Raw genomic sequence first — 23253 nt, 5'->3', positions numbered from 1 at the left:
ACAAAATGTGCCAATACTGAAATTACTGCCACGGAAGAACTCACACTTGAAAGATTAAAATTGTTAACCATCACCATCTTGCAGTATGGTTTGAAAATGTATGGACTCAGAGTGGCAAGGTCATAGAAGAGGGCCATAAATTAGTAATAAACATCCCTCACCTCAAACACATTAAATGAAATCCTGCAAATAAAGAAGAATTGCACTACGGTTTTTGTTCATTGTATATTTGTGTCTTTCTTTTACTATTATATTTCCCTATATCATTATTCTGTCAGTGTTAGTTGTGTATGTACAAGGTAATCAAAAGGTCAACACATCACAAAATAATCAAGAGGAGTTCATGCATGCAGTACTGAACAGAGCAACCATATATATATATATATATATATATATATATATATATATATATATATATACACACACACACACTCAAAATGGTTGCTCTGTTCAGTACTGCATGCATGAACTCCTTTTACTATGAGTGACGCTACTCTGCATAGCAAATTGACACAGATTTTATTAATTCCCACTGTTATTTTAATCTTTAGTTCCACCAATATGAGCAGCCTGTCTATAAAGACTCTTACTTTAAGACAGTCCAACAGAATTCTGGAGACTTTAAATCGGTAGAACATGGGCGAGGAGTAGGGGTGGCATTTTCCTTTAGGGATGATTCAATCACCAAGAGATTCACTCAAGAAATGAGTTGTTTCATTAGAGCGCTCAATGCTAAGACACAACACGACTTACCACACTCCAATTTTCTGACAGTGCAATGTGTTTTCACAAAAGGCAGGTGCCTTTCTGGTTGACAAAGTTCTTATGTTAAAACTATTCATGTATCCACTGACAGAAACCACTCCTATTTAGAGAAAGAAACATGGTCCAGTTCTGCAGTTCCATGAATATCAACAAATGACTGAAATCAGCATGCTAAACACTCTTCTTTTCTATTCCTGCACACTATGAACATGATATGCACGAAGTTTTAAATTCTGCTTAACTTTTAAAGCCCTGTTGTACGAAATTAAGAAACTGAAAAATTGGCCAAACATTTTGAAGTTGAACACAGCAACACATTCCTCACCTCAGCCAATTTAGCAACTATCAAAACAATCAGTCTTCCAGTTCTCTTCTCACATGTAACTGATTCACAATCCTTGAAATGGGCAATTTATCTCATTTTTACTGAACTGCACTGCGGTATCTGAATATTTCCTATGAATTGTGTCTGCAATACAAGCATAGTGAAGACTGGCACAATACGGTTCGAAAAGGAATACTCATTGCTTTTGGGAAAATGTATTTATCAAGGAATGAACTGTGCAATAATACAGAAATCATGTAACCTATATCAGTTACATCGGTATTAATGTTTATTGGTGGTAATACCTGTGGTGCTCTCTTACTGTGGCCGACTGAACAAATGCAATCCAATGTAATTCCTATTTAGAGACGCATTAATTTTCACGTGCACAACTTTTTGATTGCATTATATATTCATAGGTCAGTGTAATTAGAACTCACCTATACACAGTGAATCAAAAAGGCCTTTACAACTTTGGAATGATATAGAAATTTCTTGAGATAACTTACAGAATCGGTACATGTGTCATTTTGTAGCAAACAACCTCAAGTTTCACATGAAAGTGTTAAGTGTCATTTTGTTTTGATGCAACTACCATCTGTGTTGCAGCAAACATCCCACCGGTAATCAATTTTTCCCCACACTCATTGCAGCAAATTGGGCGTAACTTGTACAACAGCAGTGTAGATTCGATTTGTAACTTGTAGGCCTGACTGGAGGTTCTTTAGCGTTTTCAGTGTGAAATTTATGCTGAATAGTTGTTGCAGAGTTTGTTTCATGAAATCAAACAGCGAGCATGCTCCGTAACAGTGAAAGTAGCCATTTTATCTGTGCACTGCACTGGTGCTCCTGGTGGTAGATTGGGGTGCTGAAGCACTTTGTGAATCAAATTTGAAGTTGTTTGCTTCAAAATGACACATCTACCGATTCTGTATGTTATCTTAATAAATTTCTATAGCATTCCATATATGTAAAGTCCTTTTTGACCCACCCTGTATTCCCAACAATCTCCCTGGTCTGTCCTTTAACTCTATAATTTCTGTTTTCCTCACTACAGTTGCCTCCTCTATTAATTGTGTTTTATTGTAAACAAGACCTAAATGGATTAACTTATCCCAATCCAATTTATACTTTTATTTGGTTTACCTCTGCTGGCAGGAACGCAGAACACCAGCGTCACTTCTCTCTGAAACCTTTAATCAGAGCCACTTTTTAATTACTGTTTAAGACTGATAGGAGCACTCAGTGTCATCTATTATCTCACCTTTTTGACAAACACTTCTTTTCTGTAATTTCTTTTAGCCAGTCCATCATTTGCTGGAACCTGTGCGGAACTGTTTTATGTTCACAGAAAGCTAAGTTTGGAGGACAGCTCTGTGTTGGTGTGAAACATGAACAACTTAGAAAATGGAAATTAAGCAGTTAGAAGCCTTTGAAATGTGCCAGTACAAGAGGCTACTGATGATCAAGTGGACTGTCATCCAGCATCCCATGCATCATTTAGAACATATTAACTGGAGAAATAAAATGGTTGGGCACATATTAAAAGATAAATAATTTCTGAAAACTGTAATTGAAAGGATGGTGGATGGAAAGAATAACATAGCAGGCATAGATAAGAGTATACACGGTGAACTGTCAGTGCTCTAGGATGCAGCAGCTATGCTCAAATGAAAGGAATATCTAGCAAGCAACAGGAAAGTATAACTGCTTCAAACAAACCTTGAGGCTGATGACTTACATAACAATTCTGCTACTGGTCAGACACAGGTAAGTTAATCTAATGCTGTTGGTTCCTGTAAGAAGAATCTATACAGCAATGAGATATAGAAACTTATTTTCTATTTCTTTTATACATTTGGTGGTGATAAAGATATGGATAGTTCAAAAGTTTTATACACTGTAACATGGACACAATCTGATCAAAAGCATCTGGACAACCCTATGCAATGCAGAATTCACCACTAGATGTCACAAGAGGCCCATCTACCAGTATAATGAAATGTGGAAGTATTGTGTTGTCAGCAGAGCAGCAGTAATAGTGGAATGGGTTGGTCACAAGACTTTGGTCACTTCGAACATGGACTAGTCATCGGATGCTATGTGACCATCAAAGATGTTTCAACCCTTCTAAGGCTGCCAAAGTCGGCTGTTGGCGATGTGATTATAAAGTGGAAATGCAAAGAAACTGCAACAGCAATAACCAAGAACAGGCAGACCTAATGTACTATCCAAGAGGAAGCTTAGAGCATTGTGGAGGGTTGTTGTAAACAATCACATGTAATTAGCAGAAGGAATCACTTGTGAGTTATAAAGTGCTTTCAGCAGTCCAGGTAGCACAATGACTAACCATAGGGAGTTAAAAAGAATGGCATATAATCATTGAGCAGCCCCTCATAAACCACAGATTTCTGTAGTCAATGTTAAGTGAAGCTTGTGGTGGTGTAAATAGCAAGACCACTGAACAGTACACGACTGGAAATGAGTGACTGGGAACGATGAATCACACTACACCCTGTGGTAATCCGATACGAGGCGAATGCCTCGAATATGTTACCTGCCATCACATGTAGTGCCAACAGTGAAGTACGGAGGACACACAGTTTTACGATATGGAGGCGTTTATTACAGTTCAGTTGTGATTGGCTTATTGCACTTAGGGGAACACTTAATACAGAATGATATGAACACATTTTATAGCATTGTGTACTTGTACAGCAGAGGAAGAGTTCAGAGATGATGACTGTTTGTACTTCACTGATCTCTTGAAATATGCAGAAGTAAAACCATTGGTTAGATAAGGTTCGAAAGATGATATGGGAAATTATCGCCCCATTTCTACACTACAAGTCATATCAAAAATATTCGAAAAAATTGCTGCCTTAGAGATATAAAGCATCATCACAGATTATTATATCATTTTACATAACCAATTTGGCTTCCAAAAAGGTAAAAACAACGTAGATGTGATAACTGAGTTCATGAAAAAATTAGTTCATCATCTGATAGGAAAGCTAAGGTTGCAGGAATATTCTGTGATCTTACACAAGCATTCGACTCTGTAAACCATGCCCTGCTGCTTTTCAAACTCAACAGGTATGGAATTGGGATACTGCTTTGAAATGGTTTGAATCATGTCTCACGGAGAGGGAACAAGGGCAATAATCACATCAAATGGAGCAGATTACTGCTCAGAGTGGAAAACTGTGTCACAAGGTGTTCCTCAAGGTTCAATCCAGGGACCAATTTTATTCCTGTTCTATGTAAATGTCCTGCCTCTCAATGTAAATACTCATCTAACTTGTTTGCAGATGATACTTCTGCCCTAATTGAAAATGAAAATTCTGACAATATACCACAGAGTGTCATGAATACATTAAATAACTCAGAAATGTGGTTCAATCTAAACGGCTTAAGGCTAAACATTTCGAAAACCCACATGATGAGTTCAGTCAAAAACTGATGAAATCTGTATCACTCACAATAATCAAAAAATGGAAGAACTTGACACAGTCAGGTGCCTAGGAATAAACTTAGAGAGAAACCTGAGTTGGAATTCAAATATAGAATATCTATCAAATAAGTTAAACAGCCTTGCATTTGCAATGGAAATTTTAGATAGTGCCACTCATATGGACACCAGGAATCTACTTTGAATCTGTTATTAGATATGGCATAATTTTTAGGAAAACCCAGGAAACATTACACAAATTTTAAAGTGACAAAAAAGAATCATTTGTAACATGTGCACAACATAGCCATGGGCATCATGTCGACCATTATTTAAAGACCTAAAAAAATAACTGTCCCCTCCTTATACACCTTTGAGGTGATTCTTTTCCTATGCAGCAGAGCTGATTAAAAAAAATTGAACACTCATACAACACAAGACATAAAGAAAACTTTATTTTCACCTCACATTGCTTAAAATTGTTTGCTCAGACTCCTCAGTATATAGCCACTACACAACAGAATAAAGGGGTGTGACATAATGAACATGAAGCTAAATATTTTAAAAGGCAAGTTGCACGATTTTCTAATTGAAAGACCTACTACTCAGTGGAAGATTTAATGAAGGATGAAGTTATACTTTGAGCTGAGTCCATAACATTGAATAAAACTTTATGCTAGTTATAGCGGATGTAAATTATACAAAAGCATTAGAAAGAACCTTGTATAAATTCCCTGGTAAGTAATATTGCAAGTTTGACAAATTTTAAATAAGTAAATCCATCACCAAGTAATACTGTAAGCGTGACAAAATTTCAACTACTGAATTGTAACCTTGACGTATCTCTTGCACATCAGTACATATCTCTCTTACATCTGTACGTTATGAGATGAATAACAGACACTTCACATTCCACCACCATGACAATGTAACTTGTCAAAGCAACAAATGTGAGGCAATGGTTTGTGGACAATAACATTCCTGAAATGGAGTGGCTTGCCTTGAGTCCTGACCTGAAATCTATGGAACAACTTTAGGACAAGTTAGAATGACGACTTCACTCCAAACACCAGTGTCCAACACCATTACTTTCTCTGATATCGGCTCTTGAGGACAAATTGGCTGCCATTCCTTCACAGACATTCAGACACTTCACTGAAAATGTCCACATCAGATTTCAAACAATCATAAAGGACATGGGTCAACGGAAGTGTCCGATTCCACCCGTCTGCTATGACCCATTGCATAAGGGTGTTGTTGTGTGTGACATCATTATGGCGCAGAGTTTGAGTTGGTTGTGTTTGTAGATGTCATCTTGTTCGGTTTTTTCATATCAGTAGTTATAGTTGACCTATATAGGTCAAGGGAAATGACCGATTCCTATTTTCATATGTACGTACAGGTGTTTTGGTACCATCAGCTGTGGTCAAGGGAAATGTCCGATTCCAATTTCCGTAGTTTTTGCTGTAGGCGTTGGTGTTTTGGTATCGTCAGCTGCCGTTGACCTATATAGGTCAAGGGAAGTGTCCAATTCCTGTAGATTTTGTAATTTTTTTTTTTGTTCATCATCTTGTGTGTTTTGGGATTGTGGAGTTTTTTTACTGTTATATTTAGCTTGTCCCCTCCCTAAAAACCCCAATTTCCCACGGTTGCCCCGTTAGTTTGAGTGTATTTTTGGAGGGAGATGTTATTGTCTTATTTATACATATTTTCGTGTTTGTTGCCATGTGTATGCAGTGATATCATAGGCGCCATATTGGAGACGATTACAATAGCCATTTCTGCCATATTGATGACATCATTGGTCAAAGCAGATGAGCGGAATTGAACACTTCCATATTCCCGGTAGACACACCCCATATTAATGTCCACTAACAGGTGTCCACATACTTTTCATCAGACAGTGTATTTAACATGCTCTTTTCACTACAATCAGCCTTAAAAATTGCAGCATTCACCTTATCCATTTGACATGAAATTCAAACTATATAAACTTTTCAAATAATGCTAGTCCTAAATCTGTAAAATACAAGTAACACACACCAGTTCCCACACTACCAAATGAGGAAGGTGCTATAATTTATAATACACCAACATATGAAATGTAAGTCACATATGTATTGACTGTACACAGTTTTCAGACACCAAACAAATTCTAATTCTCTTCTTGTCACAGCCATAGAATGGCACTGTACCACAAAAACCTACTATATCCCGGATTGAGTCTTTGCCAATGCACAGCTGAGTTCACTCATGTCTCTCCTTGATACAGAACTTGGTTATAAACCACACTGCTCATGTTATGAGTATCAGCTTTGCACAGAATAAAGACAATTTCACACAGGCTTCAGACAGAAACCTTACAATTATATAATATAATTACTTAATGTTCAGTTTCTCTGCTTTTCATCGCTTCTTAAACAAATAATGTATGATAAATGTTAGTTCCTAAGCTGAAATGTTTTCTACCTTCAAACCAAACGTTACCTACAAGCAAATTGCTACGCGAATGTGTCTACCTACATCACAGTATGTTGTAAAATAATGTATGCACAATACATATAGACTTTTCATGAACTAGCAAATTCAGAAAAATATCCTTTTATCATCTGATACTGAATAGAGTGATTATTATTATTGTTGTTATTATATTACTATTATCATAGTTATTGTAGTTGTTGTTGTGGTGATGGCCTCCACTCCGTATCATCTCTATCATGGTATCACCTACATTATTCTTGTAAGAGATATTACGCCATCTGCATGATAATATCTCAGACTTAGATACCTCCATTTATGCACTCAATATGATGTGTTCATGCTAACTTGAGAATGACAATGTGACACTTAGCGGCTGTAGGTGATTTAACGTGATTCTATTTCAAAGTTCTGATGCTATTCAGCAGTGCCTTAGTAATATATTTTTTTATGATAGTATTTTATTGCATGACCAAATAAGGTAATGCTGTTGTAAAACACTGCACTTTTATTTTATAACCTGCTACAATCCTAGTACACACATAGCACTTCGTTAACCTCTATTGTGGCAAGGAAAGAAACAATGCACTATTCCTGTACCAAAGGCACTGACTAAGTTCAGGTGGAAGGGAGTGATGTCTCAACATGTTTGCAAACCAGTCAACTGGAATTCACCATACAGCGGAGATGCTGAGTCACAGATAAGCACAACAAAAAGTAACAAATAAATCTTTCGACCTGTAAGGCCTTCATCAACAATAGATGACGGACTCTCTCTCTCTCTCTTTTTCTTTGTGTGTGTGTGTGTGTGTGTGTGTGTGTGTGTGTGTGTGACTCAGCACCTCTGCTACATCATGAGTAGCAACTTTCCTTTTCATAATATTGTTACATTCAATCCTAGATTTTCCATTGTTTAGTCAATTGTAATTATATCGCAATATATATGCAAAGATCTTGGAAAGCAATAAACATACACAAAAAATCGTATCAAAACTTTGCATCACCTTGGTGGGATAAGCCCCATTGACAAACGTTCACTACGTTCCATACACAGGTTGCGTGCAAGACAGACAGGGTTTTTTACACCACTGACAGCACCAACAGCTCCTTGTTGTAGTGAATGTCCATCCATCACACTAGCATCACATTCGACATCACCATCCCACGTGCAGTTCGATCCAAGCCCGGCATTTGTAAGAGGTGAGTCTTCTAGAATCATAATAGCTTCTGTGCAAGCATTGACAGCACTTGCTCCACTCTCCAGCATCAGAAATGCCTGAACAGAAATTAACAACCATGTTGAAAGTCCAGAAACATAAATGTACATTAAATTACGTCACTCTAATAATAAATGTGTCGTACATTTCTAACTTCAGACAACTTCAACTTCATATGTTGTGCAAATGTTACAAGGGATATACTTAGGAGAGAATATCTTCCTCCGTAACATGCCAGAAAATTAAACAAAAATATATCAGTTATCTAAATTGTGAAACAGTTCCTTCCCCATCCCTGTGGGGGCAAAGCACTCCTAAAACAAAGGAGCACAATGAAATGCTATGGCAAGTAAATAGTTGCTTGTTATTGTGAGGGTATGCTTAGGTAAAGGTATTTAAGTCTGTAGCACAAGCCTGAGACTGGGATATTGGTCTGACGGCAGACAGAGGACAGCCTTTCTTTTCTGAAGTGTGAGGAGGGGGCGGGTGGAAAGCCCAATCTTTTACCCTCAGGAAATGTTCCCAGTACTCATTAAGCAGCAGCCTGAGTAGACCCGGTGCTGTCCTGCTGAAACAAAGGAAACTCTGCATCCCTATTCAGTACTAAACACAGGCCTTCAGGGCCGAAGTTCAGTGCTTGTGGATCACTGCTGTCATATTTACCCTTAAGTAGTCAAATTAAATTAAACAAGTAGATAACCTTACTAACTTTGGTCAAGCATGATGAGGAATTCCATTTTGAAATACATCAACAACAACACTCTTTACTCTGTCTGCAAAAGGGGTTGCAACTTTTTTTATAGCAATGCAGCCAGTACATACCTTCAGGAGGCAAAATGTGTAGTACTGCTGATAGACACAAATAAAAGTAATAATGTTCAAAAAGTTCTGGTTGAGAATTACAAATTATATGGGAATAAAGGAGACAACTCATTAAAAGGCATAAGTGTTGTTCCATTGATAGGTACACAAGCAAAAGGTACAGAGCTTTGCTAGCTTTCGGAGCGAGCTTCCTTTTTCAAGCTTGTATGAAAAACGTGTGCGCACACACACACACACACACACACACACACACACACACACACACACACACTCTCTCTCTCTCTCTCTCTGCTGTAACTACCAATTTTGTGTGTGAAATTTGTGCTTGATCCACCACTAAGGGTCACCTGGTCTGCTAATGTGACAGCAGTAGTCTGTACACCTACACTTTTCTATTTTTCTCACCTCATCTCCTATACCACGACTGTTATGTTACTGTTTAATGCTCTTGACTACTTCAAGAATCCCACTGGCCTGCAATTAATCACTTCTTGCTCCCTATGCGGTAAGACGGCATAGAAGATGCAGCATAGGATCTTAACATAAGGCCAGAAAATCTCTTTACTTAAAAGAATTACTGTTTTTAATTGCTTTAACAAATTTGTGACAGTCGTTCATGTACACACTCTGGGTACATGCTTCAAAGAGTGTGTTCTCCTGACAGGATTGTTGGATGTTTTCAAACAACCCATTTATAATGTGACATGATTTAGTAACTTTGCATTAATGTGCTCACTAATATAAACAAATAATAGAACAAATCGGACATATTCAGATCATCATCATTTGCAACACTGAAATAATGCTGTGTTCTGAAACACCTTTGCTTTCCACACTCTCACTCTCTCTCTCTCTCTCTCTCTCTCTCTCTCTCTCTCTCTCTCTCTCTAAAACTCCCACATTTTGTAGTGAGGATACCGATGTGGAGTGTGTGTTGTTTGAAAGCGCTGTACATGCCATTTTCAGTGTATGCCATGGCATAGCTTAGTGAGCATTGTGCAATTGCTGTGATTAGTAGTCAGTGAGCACTTCGGAGACGATTTGAACTTGCCCGACATGATCATGTCCCAGATAGAAAAGGTAGAAATACAGTTTCAGCACTGAAAAGAAAACCTACTTGGCATCCTCAGACTGCAACAATACCAGAAAATGTGGCGCATGTGAGAGTATCTGTGCAACAATCATCAATGCGCGTTCAGCACTTAAACATGCATCTGCCCTGGGATTATCTGATAGAAGTGTAAGAAGAATTATTCACAGAGAACTTCATATACACCCCTTCAAAATGATGGTTACCCAGGAATTAAGTGAAAGAGATTTTGAAAGTCACAGAGCTGCATGTGAAGAAATTCTTCAAAACATTCCACCTGGCACTTTGTTTATTTCTTCGGATGAGGCCCACTTCTACAGACCAATGCCCTTTGTACTCTGGTCCCTTCAACCCCCACAAACCAACCCATTTCCACTTAATCAGGAACTGTAAACAAACAGAATTACCACTACTGGGCTGCAGAAAACCCTTGTGAAATTCATCAGTGACCACTACACAGCCCTCATGTGACAGTTTGGTGTGCTGTTGGTGAATGTTTTGTGTGGGGAGAGTATTTTTTCGAAGAAGGTGGCCACGCAATCATGGTTAATTCAAACTGTTATTGTCACAAGCTAGAGATCTTCCTCCAACTTAGGCTAAATCACTTTATTTCTAATCATGAAGATCAAGAACTGTGGTTCCAGCAAGATGGACCAACATCCCACACCTCTCAGCATTCTATGGAAATGTTGCGCAAGTTTGTTCCTGGTCATCTTGTCTCTTTGCGTGGAGACATTGCGTGGCCCTCAATGTCGCCTGATTTATCACCTTGTGATTTTTTCCTATGGGGACATGTGAAGGCTCTAGTGTACAAACATCGTCTCACAACACTGCAAGCACTTAAAGAGGCCATTACCCTAGAAGTGGCATCCATTCCAAGAGAATTGACATTAAGATGTACGGAGAACCTTCAGGATAGACTTTGTCAATGTGTTGACAATGGAGAACGTGATTTAGCATATATAATTTTTAAAACCCAGTAATTCAAAATGCCAAAGTATGTATTTTTCGTAAATAGAAGTAAATTTTCGCAGTTTTTCTGTGACACACTATTAAAATGAGGGAGGCTTTATTGCTGGACTCTTTACATACTTTGTTTTAGGCGTTACTAGTTCATGGGACTGTGTCTAATATAAACGCAAAATTGCTGACAAATAAATCTCGTGAAATGGTGGATGGTTGGAAACTGTACATCCCAATGCTTCCAAAGGGGAACCACCTTATTAAAACAATTTATTGTCTATCTTTTATCAATTTCTTCTTGTATTTGTGGCTTACTCTGATAATAAATGTCAGTTTTCTGTAAAAGTTCAATTTTTTTACATTGCTGGGACTCAAAGTGTTAAATCAGCTTTGGACAACAGCTAGACTTGGTGACCTGCAAATTGACTCTGATTATCATATTTATAATACTCAAAAATGTGGGCCTCTCCATAGAGACCTAGTTAGAACAACTCATACTCAAAGATGGGTGATCCACTCTGGTGTTAGTCTATATAATGCATTGCCAACATACCTAAAGAGCTTTGCAAAAACAAAATGTCTGATGGGATACCGCAATCACTGGTTATGCATTGTTACTTATAATCTGCCTTGATTGCAAAAATGTTTATTCACATGACCGGTTTCGGTTCCTTTAGAACCATCTTCAGATCTGAAACCACAATGATACTAATTTACTATTTCACAAATGCAAACCTTTTTCATCCTATCCGATCAACATCAAATGGACCAGAATGTACCTGCAATTTCAGTTACAGGAGTAACCCGTCCACACACAGCAACCTCCACATGCTGCATCACATTAAATTGGTTGGCAGAATGCACGTCATTTATATTAATTATAAAACTATTACCGAAACTATTCCGAACAAATAACATGCTAAAATTGAAGCTCTGGCACAAAATATGCAACAGTAGGAATAAATTTCAGGATTCAGGTGTATATAAGATCAAATGTGAATACTGCTATAAACAATACATAGTGCAGACTGGTCGGAACTTTGAAATCAGATTCAGGGAGCACACCTATTCTCAAAACAAAACAGCATTTGGGACTCATATGGCTGCCTTAAAGCATTCAGACACAAACATTGAACAAACCTTAGACATCCTACATAGAGCTCATAAGGGACAGTTTCTTAACATTTTGGAAGCAGTTGAAATATACACCCACAAAAAGAAAGATCTGGATTTAATCCTCAATGAGCACAGTGAGTTCAATCATAACACCTATTTTAGTATTTATGATGACTTACTGAGATGATCACTGTTGCATATAGAAGTCCAAGCCGAAGGATGAGAGATGGTGCACAGTGAATAAGCTGGAAGATGCGTGCAGCACCTAACGTCATTGACGGGGCCCTCCTCCACAGCCCTCATACCCAAGCGATGGACATCAGATGACTAAATGGCTCATGGCACAACACCAAAATAATGGGAACCACGGAAGCAGACCATGGAGGAAAACAAGTCTACACCAGCGCCACGGATACAGAAATCACCCTTTGTTTTCGATCATACAAAAATGATAATTTTATTGTGTATTTTAATTTTGACAAGTACAGATTTTAATCTTGACAACTATAGATGTTAACTAAGTATTTTTAGAGATAAAAGTAAATTAGAAAAATCTACTTAATACAGTTTGTGCATAAGTAATGTAACAAATGTATCAGACGCCACCTGTTGGTAATAGTTTTATAGTTAATATAATTGATGTGCATTCTGCTAACCAATTTAATGTGACGCAGCATGTGACGGTTGCTGTGTGTGGATGGGTTACTCCTGTAACTGAAATTGCAGGTACGTTCTGGTACATTTGATGTGATCGGATAGGATGAAAAAGGTTTGCATTTGTGAAATAGTAAATTAGTATCATTGTCGTTTCAGATCTGAAGATAATAATAATAATAATAATAATAATAATAATAATAATGGCGTGTGACGAGGGCCTCCTGTCAGGTAGACCGCTCGCCTGGTGCAAGTCTTTCGATTTGACGCCACTTCGGCGACTTGCGCGTCGATGGGGATGAAATGATGATGATTAGGACAACACAACACCCGGTCCGTGAGCGGAGAAACCCGGGCCCTTCGGATTGACAGTCCGTCGCACTGACCACTCAGCTACCGGGGGCGGACAGATCTGAAGATAGTTCCAGAGGATCCGAAACCAGTCATGTAAATAAACATTTTTGCAATCAAGACGGATTATAAGTAACATTGTATAACTAAAGAGACTGGAGATGGAAACAGCTTTTAGAGTAGATTGAAAAGTCATTTCTTGCTGAGACATGTTTTTACAATGTTTAATTAAATATGTTAGCTTATAGGAATACTAGGCTACATTTCTTGTTGAGTTTTTTAATTTCTGTCAAGTTTTGTACCATCTTTGATGTGTTTTTCTTGGCAAAAGAATGTTTCTGATGTTGGTTTTCTGTTTCCTGTGTTTCAGATAAGTGCAATATGCCTCCCCTGAGAAGGCTGGTGCAAGTGTTGGCAGGATTTTGTGTTTTATACTTCTCAGCAGTGTTAGCTAGCATGTTCACATACTTTTATTTTCTGAGAGGTGTTTTACTTCAAAGTTTCATGTTTTAGTTACATCAATGTTTACTTATTGTACATGTTGTACTTTTCAGCTGTGTTATGTAACGTGTTCATGTGTTTTCACATTCCCACGGAACATTTTTATTTTCAAAATTTCATGTTCATGTTACATCATTAATTTACTTCTTTGACATATTGCACTTGCGATGTAGAATATGTATTTGTAATTCCGGTTCCAATCACATAGTGAGCGAGATGGCTAGGCCAGTCTTAATGTACTCAAAGCACATTTTGGAGGAGCGAGGTTATTCCCTGTCTGGCCTTCCTGACTGGGATTTTCCATGGTTTCCCAAGTTACCAAAGTGAATGCTGGGATCATTCTTTTGATTAGGCCCTGGTTGACTTCGTGCCCTATCCACAACTAAGTCAATCTTACTTTGTTAATGTTTTGTATTTGTATATATTATTTGTGTAATGTATATAGCACATACACTGCTGTTATACTTAATGGTCTATGGACAAATAAATAAGTACAATAAAGACAATACCCATTACTACTAATGCAAACGTACACAGCTACTTTGTCCTGACACGGCAATCTAAATGGGATGTGGAGTTGTGACGAAAGGAGTGGATGAGAAAAATGAAGAGGTGCCATGAAAGGAGGGGTGAAGGAAATGGAGGGGAACTGCTGGGAAAGAGAGGCAGTAAATAAATGAACATGAAAATAGCATTATAAGCCCATCCTGGTAGATGCAGGGAAAGTTGTGTGTAGCACACGAAGTGGAGAAGGAAGGGGGAATAGAATAGGAGGGGGAGGGTAATAGAACAGGAAGAGAGAGAGTGTGTGCAGAAAATAATGTGGATGTATGTTAAATGAGTGAAGAGGAAGGAATTGGGACAAAGGTGAATTTAAAAAAATTCTTAAATGGTCTTGAGAAACTGTTTAGGCCTATTTAAAATTTTCTCTCTGCTGAATAACCTTTTTTTTTTTTTTTTTTTTTACATCCAGCAATTGTCAACAGTCATCACTCCCAATGAAAGCAATTAAAATGTTATGTACCTTCTTGCATGCTTTGTTGCTCAATTTCGTATACTCTTTAACTAAGCTTTCTGCATGGTCACCAGCACCTGTGAAACAGTAATTCACTTTACACATATTTATCAAAACCATCAATCACAAGACAAGGGAGGGAAAAAATATGAATCAGATTAACAGAAAGAAGCTGACACTTGAATACATGTTGCTGACATTACAAGGAATCATAGGGTTCAGAAGTGTCTGATCTAACAATGATGGACAACTGGGATAAAAAGTATTTCTATTGTGGAACGCACAAAAAAACTAAGGAAATGACAGTAAGAAACTATCTATAATAAGTAGTTCAGTAAGGGCAAAATATTGTGAAAAAATTATGAATAGTATCAAACTAGTGAACTGAATACTGCTAGAAGTGACTTAATTCAGATCACTCTACAGTATAATAGTAGCTCATTTAACATACAAACAACAATACTGGGTTCTACTTCCAGACTTCCTTGTAAGAACAGCCGCTGATATCCACCCTACCACTTGCACTTCTCAGAATTTCCCTGCTTATCATAAATGTATTTCCTCCAGTTCATTGGAGATGTTTAATGAAATCATCTATAAAGAAATATCAAAATCACTAAATAAATAAAGTTCAGTCGCCACTATGCATGGCCCTTGGGGAAAAAAAAACACACTTCTGGCAAATTTAGCAAACAGCAAAAACATAAACAAAAATACTGCAAGCACAGTATTATTATTTGCAGACTATACTGACCTACGACTATCCCCTCTAGCATTCACTCAGTGATATAAATACAAATAAAACTAGGCAATAAAAATTGTTGGACGCTCGTAATTTGGCAATAATTTGGAATTGTCATCATGGTTTTCATACAACGGCCATTCAGTAACGCGACTCTCTTGGATTCAGAAATATTACACAAGATTAGAAATCATTTAACGACTTGACTGCAATGACTCGGCTCCCGCAGAGCTAATCTAGTTAAAAGCAGAGTCATAATCGAACAAAACGAACTCAATGGGTTTGACTTTCCTTCGTGTAGGGCCCACATATTATTCATTAGGTTCTTAGGATAGAATAGTAGTTGTTTTAGTTAGAAAATCGCTTTCTAATCTGTTTTGTCTTCTGTTTCACAGAAATAAGCTACACAGACGCGCATTTCAAATCGAGAAGAACAGGGTGAGTTTTAAGTTTTCCGCTAGGCCTCCACTGTCAGTCCCAACAATGGTGAATGGAAAACATAAAATTAATTTTGATATATTAGGATGAATGTCATTTTACGCCGTATTTACCTAGATGAACGCCAATAAACCCTGGCATTGTCACCCACGAACGAAGCACTAACTCCAACACACTTTACGATATCTCCGCCACCACTTCAAAACGCTTTACGAAAACATAAACATTGCTGCGAAACAAATCACTGTCTAGTGTCTGGCTGCACCCGAAACAAGTGATAAATTGTATTGTACTGAAGGTCACTGAAAACAGCTGATGTTATAATAAGAAAACGGTGATATGACTGTTGCATATGCTTGTCCATATGAGCACAGCCGACTTCACACACATTTGGAAGTTGTGGTACAAGCACGCCTGCATTACGCTAACAAAATTACTTATTTTACAGTGACTTGCGTTTCGGCGGAACTAATTTAGTACAAAATATTTCAATGTGCGTCAACAATATGAATGTATTGGCAACTATTAAATTAAGATTCTTGGAACGTTTAAGAATTTATAAAATCTAATTATGATTAATGCTGAGAAGACACTATATTGGGGCTTATATACATTTAATAATACATATTACATAAAGTAACTACGAATGCAGAGACATGGAAATTATCCCTGTAGATTGGTTTTCGCTTCTACTTCTTTGACCATAAATAATGCTCAGGAAGCAATACATTAAAATGGAATTTTTTTGTATATTACGAGTAGAACTTGCTTAATATATATGTGTGTTGTGTACATTTAATTTTTAACCACATATCTGATAGTTCTACATCCTAGCGATAGGCTCTCTTCAAGGAACTATGGAACACGAAAGTAAATAAATAAAAAACTAGAAACTGCTCTTAACCCGGTACCGAAATTAACAGTTCAAGGTAGCTGGTTGGTTGGTTTGGACAGTAAAAGGACCAAACTACAGCGTCATCAGTCCTTCAAGGCAGCAGTATGACAGATCAGCACCATGCACAATGAGGCAACCGACAAAATCAGACGTTGCTGAGTACTGCCCAAATGCAGGACACAGAATGGAACAAAAGATAACAGAGATCTGCACAACTCTTCCTCTAACAGTGTTATCAAAGATGCTGTCCACACACAAACTGAAAGTTTCATTAACATAAACAAGGGATCACATCTTGTTAACCATTATTAAAATAACATCTGCATCTATACTCTGGAAACCATTGTACAGAATATGGCGAAAGAGTTAATTGCAGAGTGATACAAAGACTGAAACTGATATCAACTGCTTTGTACCTACGGACCTTACCATGGTCTGTTTGTACTGTCTTACATCATAGTGCATTCTTATTCAGATGCCAGTACTGAAGAAGATTGTTTTCCTACCCTCCGCTACTTCATTATGTCCATAGCTTTTGCATCTTTTTATAGATGGGATATGTGCATTCTGTGTTCTGCCATTATGTGAATAGATCCCTCCAGGGACCTTCCACGAAAACATTACTGTTTTGGTACCCAGCCTCAGCAAGGAACAGCCGGTAACATTGGGAAACATGAGTACAAACTCCTCTCAATCTAATGTCAATAATTTAAAAATAATGAGCCTTAACATACAATGCATTAAAAATAAAATATTAGAACTTGAGATTGCAGCCAGTGAAGCTAGTATAGATTGTATTTGCATTCAAGAACATTGGTGCATGAGTAATGAACTAGAAAAATTTGCATTTCTCCATACAAATTAGTAAGCCATTTTTGCAGGAAGGAAACAAGACATGGTGGTGTTTGCATTTATGTAAAACCTGGAGTAAAGGTTAAAAATATGACTGTAACTGAATCCTTGAATGAAGAAAAACATTTTGAGGCTGCAGCAATACAGTTGAATATGCAAAAGAGTAAATTAATAATAATGTCTGTGTACAGATCACCATGTGGTGATCCTGAAATTTTTAGAAATAAGTTAGAGGCATTGCTCAAAATATTACATCATAAAAAATCAACAATAATTATAAGTGGAGATTTTAATGTCAACTTATTGACTGAAGGTGCATCCAAAGATCAGTTCCTGAATGTTTTACATAGCTTCAATTTGTATCCACATATAACTAACCCTACAAGAATAACAAACTCTTCAAAAAGTCTCATAGATAATATCTTCACAAATATAGATGCCACAGATATAGATGTAATAAATGTTGACCTAGGAATATCTGATCACAATGCACTTATCCTTAAATTTTCCATAGCCCCTGTGACCAAAAATAGTTCATACCAAATGTACAAAAGAACCTTCTCCACAAATAGTTGCAATCACTTCATAAATACACTGACTAACCAATCATGGGCAGAAGTACTGTTACAAACTAGCACAAACACTGCATATAATGTTTTTTCTTCCCTGTTTATGTTGAATTTTGAAATGTGTTTTCCTAAGAAACTTGTCAAAACAAACACATTTGGGCATACACATGCTAACTCCTGGATCACAACAGGTATTAGAAATTCCTCCAGGACCATGAAAATGCTTAACTATAGACTGAAAAGTTGGACTGACCCCAAGTTTAAAGAATATGTAACAAATTACAAAAAAATATACAGAAAAGTAATTACAAAAGCAAAATTACTAAGCAATGATAAATTAATAAGAAAATCAGGCAATAAATCAAAAACTATTTGGGAAATTGTGAAAAGGGAAACAGGTAAGGGCCTCAAGGATCAGGAAATAGTACTAAAAATAGTGAAAATATTGAATTAAAAGATGAAACTCTGGCAAATTACATTAATAATTACTTTTTAAGTGTACCAGTGTCATTAAGTAAAAACTTTACTAAACATGAGAAATTAACAGCCCCAAAAGTAGACAGTAGTATGTTGTTAACTCCCACAAATGATAATGAAATATTAAAGGTGATAAAGAGTCTAAAATCAAAAATGTCTGCAGGTGTGGATGAAGTGCCTGTGTCAATAATAAAAAAAGTTGCCAAACAAATTATAAAGCCCCTGGTACATATTGCCAATTTGTCTTTCAGTGAAGGTGTTTTTCCTGAGAGGTGGAAAATCTCTAAGGTTAGACCTCTGTTTAAAAAAGGAGATCCATACAATGTAGAAAATTATAGACCAATATCCCTTCTCCAATCATTTTCAAAAATACTAGAGAAATTAATGAAAACCAGACTCATAAATTACTTAGATGCTCACAAACTTCTAACCTGCAATCAACATGGCTTTCGCTCGGGCCACAGCACAGAAACAGCTATCCATGCCTATACCAAAGAGATTGTCAGGAGTCTCGACACTAAAAAATGTGTAGTAGGAATTAACTTAGATTTATCTAAAGCTTTTGATACAGTAAATCACAAAATTCTGTTAAACAAGATGGAGGCAATAGGTGTAAGGGGAGTTGTGAAGCAGTGGTTTGAATCTTACCTTCAAGATAGAACTCAGGTAGTAGAAATCATTGAAGAACATAAAAATCAGAAAATCAAGTGGGTCTCAGATGCAAAGAAATTGGAAATAGGTGTCCCACAGGGCAGTGTTCTTGGTCCCTTATTATTCTTGCTTTATATAAATGACATAAAAAATCCTAATATTTCTACCAAAATAATGTTGTTCGCAGATGACACTAGCATAATTATAAGTGATGATAAAAAATCATTAACTACCAGCACTGATATAGTCCTGAAATATATTCAACATTGGTTTAATGCTAATGAGTTAACACTTAATCTAAGTAAAACAAATTATATACAATATGGCAAAGCAACTCAAGATATGGACCTCGAGTTAAAACTAATGGATAAGAAGATAGAGAGTGTACAATCCACAAAGTTTTTGGGAATGCACATTGATCAAAACTTAAGCTGGAAAGACCATCTCAAGTACTTATCCCAAAGGCTCAATTCGGCATGTTTTGCATTGAGGATATTATCTAGAGTATGCAGCAGAGAATGTACTAGACTAGTGTATTTTGCTTACTTTCAGTCCATCGTGTCTTACGGCATAGTGTTCTGGGGTAAAACTAAATCAAGCTTAACAGATATCTTCAAATTTCAGAAAAGAGCTATACGAATCATAACACATAACTCTCCAAGAACTCATTGTAGGCCCCTTTTCAAAGAACTGCAAATACTCACAATACCATCACTGTATATTTTTAAAAGCATTCTGTGTACAAGAGCACATATGAAAAATCTACGTACAAATGAGGACTGCCATAATTATAATACTAGAACTTGTAAGAATTTGTATGTAGAAAGGGTAAGGACAACACAAACCCAAAAGCATGTAAGTTATTTTGGAATAAAAGTCTACAATGCTCTGCCAGTGTACATGAAGGCAATAATAGATGAAGTAAAATTTAAGACTGAGCTTAAAAATTACCTTTTAAGCAAAACTTTCTATGACGTAGATGAGTACTTTGATTGTGTGTAAATTTATTGCCAAAAATTTTAATTTATATGTCTAAATTTGTACTTCTAAAAAATGCCTTGAAAGTGATATTCCATTATTATGTCTGTAGTACTTGTACTAGTATGATAACTTTGTTGTGACAATTCCTACATCATGTAAATGATATACAGGAAGATAATAAAATGAAATGAAAATGAAAATGGAGATGGTAAGCAGGTGCTCTGTCAAAATATTGCAAATTTTAAGTGACACCATCCAAAGAAAAGCACAAAATAGCTTCTGTAGTATGTGCTGTGTGTTTAGTTGTGTGATGTCCTAACTTTCAGAGATACATCCACTTCATTTTGTTTAAATCACAAGAAAATGTCTTACACCAAACTTGAAAATGACACACAAAGTAAGGGAAAATTAAAATAACAGCATGTAAGAAAAATGCAAATTGTTGCCCAGAAACTCGGGTGGGGTACAGTACGATCAGTCACCGCTACTCTCACTAAACAATGAAACCAATATTTCTCAATTGTAAATTAAACCAAAAACCAGACAGTAGCTAATAACTAGTACAAAAGCCTTTGGACACCAACTTGTTAAATTCTATTTTTCCTCTGCAGGATAATCCAGGTGTTGCCCTTGGTGACACCGACAAATGTCACTGTGACTCAACATACAGCAAGAGTAACCGTAACAGTAAAGTTGTCTGCAAACACATTTACTTTATTCTAAGGCCTTCTATATTATATAAGATCACAGTAGATGTCATTTTATAACCAGATTTTGTTTAAAGTGAAGATCATTCATTTGTTCTCACATCATGGCCCATAAATTCCATCATGGAGCAGAGCCTTCATAGATGTGAAATGAGTATGCTAACAACTAATTATGACTAGCACTAATCTAATGAAACTGATAATTGTGGTAATTAGTTTTAAATTACATTATATATATTTATGTTAGGGGAAAAAGAGTTTATTTGCAAAAGTTCTCAGCTGCTGTTTTTGTGTGATTATCTAATGAACAGGAATCATTAAGTAAAATGTTTATGAACTTTTCCTAAGAGACAGTCAAGGCAGGAAACTAACTACCATGTTCCAAGAGAGAAAACGAGACATAGCAATCACTAGTATGGTGAAAGTTGAAGTGGGAACCAACAATTTAGATGTGAACGTGCAAATGAAAATAATGCCAGAAAATGACTACAGCATATTTGTATAACGGGCTCAAATGATGTTACAAGTAATTAAGCAGATGTTAGCTTAAAAGTTCTGTGTAATTTTACATCTGCATCTATACTCTGCAAACCAACATGAGGTGCATGGCAGAGTGTATGTTCTATTTTACCAGTTGTCAGGGTTTCTTCCTGTTCCATTCATGTATGGAGTGCGAGAAGAATGATTCCTTACCAAAAAGTCCTCACTCCACTCACAGATATCACTTGGTACCACATACAATCGTACTTTTGACAGTCAGCTTAGGTGTGGTACTGAGTCAAATGATTTTCTGAAATCAAGGAACACTGCTTCTACTTGGTTGCCTTTTCCAAAGCTTCCAGTGTGTCGTGTGAGAAAAGTGTGAGTTGGGTTTCACATGATCAATGTTTTCAAAATCCATGCTGGCTGGAGTTGAGGAGTTCATTCTGTTCAAGATACCTCATTATGTTTGAACTCAGAATATGTTCTAAGATTCTGCTACAAATCGAGGTCAACAATATTGGGTGATAGTATTGTGGATCATTTGTATGATTCTTCTTGTAGACAGGTGTGACCTGTGCCTTTTTCCAAGATCTGGGCACATTTTTTGTTCAAGGGATCTACGATAGATTACAGATAGAAGAGGGGCTAACTCCGCTGCAAATTCTGTTTAGAATCTGACAGGGGTATCATCGGGGCCTGCAGCTTTGTTCAATTTCAACTATTCTAGCTTTTCTCAACACCACTGACAATGATACTTATTTCATTCACATTTTAAGTGGTACAGGGATTAAATTGGGGCAATTCTCCTGGGTTTTTCTTTGTAAAAAAACTTTAGAAAACAGAGTTAAGCATTTCAGCTTTTGCTTTGCCTCCCTAAATTTCAGTTTCTGTGTCATTTGATAGAGACTGGACGCTAACTTTGGTGCCACTAGCAGCCTTTACACACAACCAGAATTTCTTTGAATTTTGTGAATTTTGTGAAATGTTGTTTGACAGTATTCTACTATGATAGTCACAGAAGTCGTCACACATTGCTCTCTTGACAGCCAGGCGTGTTTCATTCAGCATCTCTCTACCTATAGCCCTGTGCATTGTTTTGCACCTATTGTGCAGTAATCTCTGTTTCCTTAGAAGTTTCTTTACAGTAACTGTTTACCATGGAGACTCCCAATATGAAATGTTCTACTGAGTACATATCTATCCAGTGTGTGGTCAACTATTCTTTTAAACTTGAGCCAGAATTCCTCTACATGGTCCTGACCTATGCTGAAAGCGTCAAGTTTCCCTTTGAGCTATGACACTACTGATTTTCTATCTGGTTTACTGAACATATATAGCTTTCTGCTTGTTTTAGTTGTACATTGTACTTTGGTAATGATTGTTGGCACAACCACATCATGGTCACTGATACTGGTTTCGATGTGGAAATCCTCAAAGAGGCCAGGTCTATTTGTAGCCATTAGATCCAATATATTTCCTTCATGAATGGAGTTACTAATTATCTGATCTAGTTAGTTTTCAGAGAAGGCATTTAATAAAGTTTTACAGGATGTCTCATCATGCCCACTACTAACAAAACTGTAATTTTCCCAGTTAATTATCTCCACCAATGATTACAGTGTTGTTGTTGTTGTTGTTTGTACAAGTGAACAGAGGTTTTCTGTAAAGTTTTCCATTACATTACTAGATGAATCATTTTATGCCCATCCC

General features: G+C 36.9%; 1 protein-coding gene across 2 annotated transcripts in view; it reads right to left on the bottom strand.

Annotated features, from left to right (window-relative positions):
• Positions 1-16287, bottom strand: part of LOC126458003 (threonine aspartase 1) — a 45512-nt gene extending 29225 nt beyond the window's left edge. The window contains exons 1-3 of one of the 2 annotated variants that reach the window (XM_050094777.1): positions 16042-16286; positions 14758-14825; positions 8024-8295 (exon numbers count right to left, since the gene is read on the bottom strand). In XM_050094777.1, the coding sequence (XP_049950734.1) occupies positions 8024-8295; positions 14758-14825; positions 16042-16069 (368 nt within the window). In that variant the 5' untranslated portion in view covers positions 16070-16286. Of the gene's footprint in view, positions 1-8023; positions 8296-14757; positions 14826-16041 lie in introns of both variants that reach the window. The other variant, XM_050094778.1, reaches the window with a different exon arrangement.
• Positions 16288-23253: the final 6966 nt, after the last annotated feature.

Source organism: Schistocerca serialis, chromosome 2 (genome assembly GCF_023864345.2).
Source record: "Schistocerca serialis cubense isolate TAMUIC-IGC-003099 chromosome 2, iqSchSeri2.2, whole genome shotgun sequence".
NCBI classification, from domain to species: Eukaryota; Metazoa; Arthropoda; class Insecta; order Orthoptera; family Acrididae; genus Schistocerca; species Schistocerca serialis.
Note: the sequence above shows the minus strand (reverse complement) of the source record. Positions and strands in the feature narration are given on the sequence as shown.